General features: G+C 36.2%; 1 protein-coding gene across 1 annotated transcript in view; it reads left to right on the top strand.

Annotated features, from left to right (window-relative positions):
• PDS5A (PDS5, regulator of cohesion maintenance, homolog A (S. cerevisiae)) overlaps positions 1-9115 on the top strand; it is a 142227-nt gene that overhangs the window by 94053 nt on the left and 39059 nt on the right. Inside the window, exons 16-17 of the mRNA XM_006873223.1 lie at positions 2203-2318; positions 5675-5780. Coding sequence (XP_006873285.1) covers positions 2203-2318; positions 5675-5780 — 222 coding nt within the window. The remainder of the gene's footprint in view (positions 1-2202; positions 2319-5674; positions 5781-9115) is intronic.

Here is a 9115-nt window from a genome sequence, read left to right as displayed (position 1 = left end):
ATGGAGGGGATTGGAACCATGGCAGTGAGATATACGATGGAATGAATGTAAAACTAAAGTTCTCCCATGTAAACTATCATATAATTTACAATAAAACATTTTTTAAAAAAAAGATTTATAGCCTCAGAAACCCTATGCAGGGTCCCTGTGAGTCAGAACCAACTCCACTCCAACTACCACCACCACCAGCTCTCCTTGCCATTTTGGGGTCCTGGCTAATGCAAATGATTTGGCTCATCTGCAACAGTCTCTGCAAGGGAAAAAGACAATGCTCTCTGTTCCTGTAAAGGTTTGCAATCTCAGAAACCAAATATAGGGTTGCTATGAGTTAGACTCGACAACTTTGTCTTTTAGTGCTGTGGTAACAAGTACTACAGGTGAATGGTTTTAAAGTATAGAAATGTATTTTGTATAGGAAGCTGGAAGTCTGAATTCAGGTCTCTAGCTGTATGGGAAGTTCTCTCTGGTTGACTAAGGGAGAATTTGTCTCTTTGAGTTTTTGTTCTTCAGTTCCTTGGTGACCTTCGGTGGCATTTGTCTTCCCCTATTTTGTACTTATTTAATCTCTGTGTCTTTGCTGCTCCTCAGCAGGGTCTCATTAGCCGAACAAAGAAAATTCTATTACCAAATGGAATTATATTTATGGCTATAGGGGTTAGCATTCCAACACTTAGTTAATTTAGCTAAATTAACTAAATTTAATACTAAAAAATTTTTTTTCAATTTTACGGAAAAGAGGGTGATATCTGCCCAGAATACATTTTATTTTGAAAGGCATAGTAGTGTTGAAATTAAAATTTTACATATATATCTGACGTGAAGTATGTAAGGACTAAGCACTGAGTAAAAAATTCTTCTTTTCTCAGATGCTGAATTTTCCTCCATTAATTACAACTTGATAAAATAAGTCAAGCCTTTCCTAATGATTAATAAATTTTCTTCGAATAAGAGTACTTTGAACTTATACTCTGAAAACAAATATGGATGGTATCTGATTTAGTCATGGCCTTTGTAATTTATAAGGAGCTCTGGTAGCGTAGTGGTTACGAGTCTGGGATGCTAATCTCAAGGTCAGCAATTCAAAATTACCAGCTGTTCCACAGGAAAGATGAGGCTTTCTGCTCCCGTAAAGATTTACAGCCTCGGAAACCCTATGGAGGTTTGAATCAGAACCAACTCCCAGCACATAACTACTACTAACTTTGTAATTTATGTTAACACATGATTGAGACTATAGTTTCTTTTTGTTTTGTTTTTTTAATGGAAAAATGGGTTAAAAGGTAATGGAAATCTTCCACAAACTTTATGACACTTCCTTGTGCAATTTTTTATGAACAAAAGCTTATAAATAGGACTATCGTTTGTTACTGCTTTAAGTTTGGAAACATTTTCTAGCTATATATATAACACATTTACCATTTCAACATTTTTTCAGATGTATAAAATAGTGATATCAGTTGTATTAATCATATGCACCCATCACCCATAATCAAATTTGGAAATATTTTTAATGTACATTATTTCTTTGACTAAAATTTGCATTTCTTTATCAGAGGTATTCAATTAAAAGCCTTGTTATTGAAGGAAACTTTTCCCCCAGTATTCACATTGGTGTTTTGTATGAGTTGTTTGATATAATATTTGGACATAAAATAAAATGTTAGCACATAAATTGAGAAAGTTACTTTTACTTTAGGATCTATTTAACTTTCTTTAGTAATTTTTTGTCTAAGTTACAAATAATTAAAACTCAAGGGAAGTACATGATGGTTACCTGTCCTTCAAGTATATTCTTCTACAACTGAAAAACTTTCCAAATACTTATACATTTATGAAACACCCATTTTAAAAAAGATATTAATAACTGAAAATCTAACCTTCCATCAATTTATAAAAAGAAAACAAGTCAATAAAACAAGACTTCTAGGTTGTTATACTAAAGCAATAATCTCATGGGAGAGATAATGAGACAAAAGACAAATCACACACAAACCACATCCTCTCCTTTCTGTTGTGCACAATCCACAATTTGTGGTCAATTCTGAAAGAGGTGTATGAACTATAGTTATGGTATAAAGCTCAAAAAAGAAGTGTTCTATTGATTTCTAGTCTTTCAAATGCTTTTGATGTCTGCAATCATTCTCCTGTTGAAAAATCATAAATGTGAATTATACTTATGATAAAACTCTTTTCTTCCTATAGAGAGAAATAGCTCGGAAACTTGCAAATCCTAAGCAGCCAACAAATCCTTTTCTAGAGATGGTTAAATTTTTATTGGAAAGAATTGCACCTGTGCACATTGATTCAGAAGCCATAAGGTAAGGAAAGAAATATAATCACTCAAAACTAAAATGATCTGAAACTGCAGTATTGTATTGTGTGGCACTGCTGGGTAATGCACTGGACTGCAAGGTCAGTTTAAAGTACAGGGTTGATGATTCAAACCCAACAGCCACTCCTCAGAAACCCTAGACAGGATCACTGTGAATTGGAACCTACTCTGTGGCACTTAACAAGAACAAGAAGATCTAAAAAGTACCTGTGTACCTTTTTAATGCAAAAGCATACATCATTCAAGTTGAGAGAAGGTCCTGCTTTTTTTTTAATAGACTAGTGTGGCACTGTATGGTAAGCACTGTTCTGCTAACCACAAGGTCGGCAGTTCAAACCCAGCAGCTGTTCCTTGGAAACCATATACGTAGTTGCTATGAGTCACAACACAAATTTCTTTGATTTGTTTTTAAAAACACGTCTTGTGTTTATTTAAAGAAAACATGGAACATAAAGAAAGAGATGTGTCTCTATTGCTTACTATCTTTGTGACTTTGAGGAAGCCCCCAATTTGTATGGGTTTTCATTTTTAAAATGATTATAACATCTCCTTTTTTGATTGTTTTGATAATTAAGGATATAAAAATTGGCATAAAAGATATCAGTTGACATCTAGTGTATTTTACTCAACTTTTCCCATAGTTTAATGCATTTCAGTTATTTGTAATGGTTTTCTAGTGCAAACTCCTGGGAAAGCTTTTCTCTTGTACTCATTATGTTTTACAACTAATGTTGTAAATTTATATGTCATTATAAATTGGTCATAACATAAAGCAGAATCCTGGTGTGGTACTGCAGGTTAATGCGTTAGACTGCAAGGTCGGTTTGAACTGCAAGGTCGATGGTTCAAGCTCATCCGCCACTCCTCGTAAACCCTATACAGGGTCGCTATGAGTAGGAACTGACTCAGCGGAACAACAACAAAGCAAGATAAGTGGTTGCCAGAGGTGGCTTAAAGGGGTTCACTATGGAGAGGCATACAGCAGTTTTTTGTCTTTTGGCAATGGAAATACTGTGTTTCTATAATGAGACGCCACTTTACATGCACTGTTGTTGCTCAGCACTGAGTCTTTCAACTCATAGCAACCCTGTGTATGGTTTCCCAGGAGCAACTGGTGGGTTTGAAACACCAGTCTTGCTGTTAGCTGTCTTGTGCCACACCAAGATTCCTATACCTACTTCTTGTTACGTGCCGTTGAGTCAGTTTCAATCCATAGCGACCCTGTATAGGGTTTCTGTGGAGTGACTGGTAAGCTTGAACTGCCAACCTTGCAGTTCAAACTGACTTTGCAGTTCAGCGCATTTACCCACAGTGCCCTACCAGGACTCCTATTCCCACTAGGATAACTATAATAAAAGAAAAAAAAAAAAGTATTAGCACGGATGTGGAGGAATCCTAAAAAACACTTATATACACTTATTACAGATGGAAATGTAAAATGAAACAACTGATTTGGGAAACAGTTTGACAGTTCCTCAGCATTAAACATAAGGCTACCACATAACCCAGCAATTTCATTGCTAAGTCTTATGTTTCCACACAAAACCTATACATGAATGTTTATGGCAATATTATTCATAATAACCCAAAAATGTCCATCAGCTGATGAGAAGATAAGTAAAATGTCATGTCCATACATTAGAATATTACTCAGCAACCAAAAGGAATAAAGGACTGACACATGCTAAAACATGGCTGGACCTCAGAGATATTATGCTAACTGAAAGAAGGAATTCACAAAAGACCCAATTATATTGTATGATTCCATTTATATGAAACAGCAAGCAAATCAATTCATAGTAGGCATAGGAACTACATTAATGATTGCTTAGGGCTGGAGAGCAGGGGAGATGGGTACAGGGTTTATGTGGTGGGAGGGGCATGGGTAAAAATGTTTCAAGGTCAGATTGTTGTGATGGTTCTACTCTGTGAATATGCTAAAAGCCATTTAGTTGTATACTTTTAAATTGGCAAGTTGTACAGTATATTTGAAGTTATTTAATATATGTGTGTGTGAGTTACATTATTTAGAGTCCTGGTGTGATGCTGTGGGTTAATGCGCCAGACAGCAAAGCCGTTTGAACTGCAAAGTCAGCGGTTTAAGCTCACCAACTGTTCCTCGGAAACCGTATATAGGCTCGCTATGGATCGGAACCGACTTGACAGCACGTAACAAGAAGTTATATTATCTAGCTTGTTTTCCAAAAAAAACAAAAACCCTTTATCTTATCAAATAAAAATAAGAAAGTTTACAAATTATTATGATTATGATGGTAAGGGGGAATAAAAGTGCTAACATTAGTTTAAACTTCAACGTTTTCATCCTATAATGTTTTATACTTTTAAAAAGATTTTAATACTTTGAAATATGAATAGCAAGGAAGAAAGATTTCATCCAGAACTTTTATGATTAGCCTCATTTGCTGAATATTTGATATCTACCAGGCCCTTTGTTGGAATAATTCAATGCCCTTATGAGACAGTAATATTTTCATCATTTTAGTAGAGGAAACTTGACTCTCAAAACCAAAAAAAAGAAATAGGTATTTACTTAAAAGAGTGCTGTGCTGTTGCCTGATTTTTATTGACCATATTGCATTCCATATTAAACAACTAAGTATTTTTCTAATTTATAATTTTTTTATGAATATAACATTTGTTGCTATTAAGTGCTGTCGAGTCAGTTCCAACCCATAGCGACTCTGTATAGGGTTTCTGAGGAGCAGCTGGTAAGTTTGAACCACTGATGTGTTTCACACGAACAGTCTTAGTGTCTGCAGCATTTTCCCACAGTGCCACACCAGGATTCCAAATATAACACTATACTTAAATTAATTTCATTCTGGGTATAAATTTCTAGAAATTATTACTGATTTAGTAAATTAGCAGTGATTAGTACATTTGTTACTGTTTGTATTTCATTTTTCTGTTCCTATCTAAGAATGTTCTCATGGTTCAACCATTGTAGAATTCTTAATTTTCTTTAGCTTTTATTTTCAGTTTGGTATTTATTTTGACTGCAAGAAAAGCTTTCATTTTTTTACTTTCTAAATTTATTAACTAAAGTAGTAATTCCTTGTTTTATAAAAAATCATTTAAGTATGTACAGAAAAAGAGTGTGTAGAGTAGTAAGAAAAGTAAAGTATAAAAAAACATTGTGTAGGGAAACAAACTAAAAATAAGCTCAGATGTTAAATAGAGATCAAAGTTAGGAAAAAAAATCACAAAATAACATTTTTGAATCTGAAGTTTAAGTTGTGCATATATGTTCTGCTATAGTGCAATTGTGATACTGTTAATACTCACATAGTGTAACTAATCCAGGTTTTCTTATTTTCATAGTGCACTAGTAAAATTGATGAATAAGTCCATAGAGGGAACAGCAGATGATGAAGAGGAGGGTGTCAGTCCAGATACTGCTATTCGTTCCGGACTTGAACTTCTTAAGGTATTCTTAAGATAATTTAATCTCCCTGAATTTCCTCAGTTATAATTTTCATTCTTTTCAGGGTATACAAGAGTCAGACTTACTTTGAGGGGGAGCAACTCTAAAGATTAAAAACTGTGTCATAAGTTATATTGTATACAAATAATGTTTTGGGTTTTATTTTAGTAATGTATTCAAGGTGAAAGTTTGCACAGCAAATTCAGTTCCTTTTTAACAATTTTTACATAAATTATCCACGTGGTATTGGTTACATTTTTCCCAGTGTGTCATCACTCCCATTTATTCCATTCTTGTTGGACTGCCTTATCATCTTTGCTTTAAATTCTGACCATTTGGTGTCACAGAAGATCTTTTAAATGAGCTCATTACTCACATGTGATACTCTTTATTTTATTATCCTATTACTTAGCTAGTGACCTCAAGGGATAACTTCAGTATAAGATTTACAGTGTATCTCAGAGTAACAGTCTTAGGGAATTCTCTAGTCCCAGCTGGTCCATTAAGTCTGTTACACATTTTTCTCATGTTTCATCTATTGTGTGGTCAGAATGATTGTAGTGATAGTCAGCTATCAACTAGTTCTTCTAGTGTTGGTAGGTGAGCCCATGGTTCGTGTATACTATACCAGTGCTTTCAAACAAGTAACACATCTAACGTGCTTGCTTGCCAACTCCTCACTACCCCCAGGAGGTATTTTCATAAACGCTGCTATGACAATTTTTTTTACATGAAGATGGTATAGGACTAAGCAGTTTTTCATTCTATTACATGTTGTCACTAAGTGCCTATTACATGCTATTGAGTTGATTTTAAGTCATAGCAACCCTGTATAGGGTTTCTGAGGGGCTAGAGGGTTTGAACTGCCAACCTTGCTCTTACTCCAGTGTTATGAACCAACTGATCAGCACCTAACAACAGTAACATGGCATATGGATATAAATGTATGAAGAATAGATATGTACCCACACACTCATATTTCTGTACTTATATTACTATATATATTGGTGTAATTACACTTAAAGAGTTCTGATGTGATACTGTAAGAAAAGCACTGGACTGCTCACAGAAAGACAGGCAGTTCAAACCCACCAGCTGCTCAACCAACATCACAGTACATAACAAAAACCACACTTTTTGGTGGTGGTTGGCATTGTTGCACAGTTGTATTTGTCATGTTGTTGTTAGATTCCGTCAAGTTGGTTCCGACACATAGTGGCCCAGTATAAGGTTTCTGAGGAGTGATTGATGAGATTGAACCACAACATTGTGGTTCAAACTGACCTTGCAGTCCTTTGCTTATTCTACAGTGCCACACTAGGATACCAAAAACATCCTTTTCTATAGGTCACATCTTAGTAACAGCATTTACCTTGGTGAAGCTGAATACAGCCAATGCTACCTCTCCCATAAGCAAAACTAACAAAGGTATACCATCTCAAAAAAGAACTCTGGTAGCATAGTGGTTATGAATTGAACTGTGAACCAACCATAAGGTCAGCAGTTCGAAACTACCAGCTGTTCCGCGGGAGAAAAATGAGGCTTTCTGCTCCCGAAAAGATATACAGCCTTAGAAATCCTGTACAGAGTCACTATGAGTCAGAACCAACTCCACAGCATATAACCACCACCACCACTATCTCAAAAGTGCATCCTTGTTTTCCACTCCCACACTTTGTGTGTGTGCTTATGCTTTGGTATAGTGCTGCAGGGTAAGCACTGGACTGCAAGATTGGTTTGAACAACAACATATGACAACCCTTTATAGGGTTTCTGGGGAGCAGTCAGTTATCCTTCAGTGCCATACCAGAACTCATATACATACATATGTACGTATATATATTCTTGTCCATCTTTTGTGCTATTGTAAATAATGCTGTAGTGAACATAGGTATGCATGTCACTGCTGTTACATCTTTAAGATCTATACCTGCAAGTGCAATCAAAAGTTGTTTTTACTTATTTATTTTGGAGGGAGTTAGTTTAATGTGAAATGAGTGATAGTTTACATGGGAGAACATCAACTTTATACCTTTGATTCATTGCAATGATTACAATCTCCCCCGTGCAACATCATTCAACAGTATTTGCTTCCATTCCCTTTGTTTTTCTTTTGGGGGGCAGGGCAAGCAGTGGGAATGTACACAAAAGCACTCAGAAATACATAATAATTTAAACAACCAAAGGGCATATTCTGCAAACCTGCCTCCTGGCCGCCAGCACCCAGTCCCTCTCTTTCCATGAATCTAGAGTCCTCAGCTGCTCCCTCTCTCCATGTCCCCATCTCTGCCTCCATCCCTGGTGTCACTGCTTCTCTGGATAGGGTCCCCCAATCTGCTTATGCTCTTCTCCCTTGATGGTCCTAAGGTCCTCTGTTTCTGGACTGTAAGATTAACTACTCCCCCGTTTTTGTTAACAAAACTTCTGCCTTTACAGTTTTGACAGATGCAATTATTCATAACAATTAATCACTATTGAATCATAAGATTCTTATCCCCATCTCTTTTCACCAGACCTGTGAAGATAAGATGAAAACTCTTCTTTGGGGACTCTTATCTTCCCCCACACAGTCTTAAACTAAACTCCATCATGAATACTTGTAAGCCAGTCACTTCGTGTCTTTATCGCCCCCTTGTTTTAGGTAGCCAGTGTCTAAATTGCCCATCCCTATCTACCCTGTGTACAGAGGGGATAGGACTGATACTTGATGTGAAGACTTCTTCCCTATCCATTGGTATTTTGAGCTACTACATCCATAAGTATAGGTCAAGTTCATCAAATTATAGCAATTTACCCTTGTTTCCTTTAACAAAAAAATTTTTTTTTATCTTCCTATAGTTAAGTTCTGATTATCAAGCCATCGAGGCTAGGTCATATGGGTTCTATCCGCAAGTTTGGGTGTTCTTGTGCATCTCCCCTGACTTCATATCAACTGGATGCTTCACTCTCAGCTCTAGCCCTCTGTGGCTATGTCCTTGTCCATGGGCTCAGTTGTCCCCAGGTCTCACCACACATTGAACCAACCAGCCCTTCCTCTTCTCTCATTCATCTCCAGGTCAGCGGTCTATTTCCTTAATTTCCCTGCCACTTTGCTGAATCTTTTAATGAGTTCCAATAATTTTCTTGCTGAGTCTTTGGGATTTTCAAAGTGTAGGATCATTGTGTCTACAAACAGTTTTATTTCTTCTTTTCCAGTCTGGACACCATTAGTTTCTCTTTCTTATCTTATAGCTCTAAGACTTCAAACACAATATTGTGTAGGAGTCGTGATCATGGGCATCCTTGCCTGATTGCTGTCCACAAAAGGAATGATTTTATGTTGTTGTTGTTGTTGTTGT

The sequence above is a fragment of the Chrysochloris asiatica genome, unplaced genomic scaffold (assembly GCF_000296735.1).
Source record: "Chrysochloris asiatica unplaced genomic scaffold, ChrAsi1.0 scaffold00230, whole genome shotgun sequence".
Taxonomy (NCBI): Eukaryota; Metazoa; Chordata; class Mammalia; order Afrosoricida; family Chrysochloridae; genus Chrysochloris; species Chrysochloris asiatica.
This window is presented reverse-complemented; position numbering and strand designations above follow the sequence as displayed.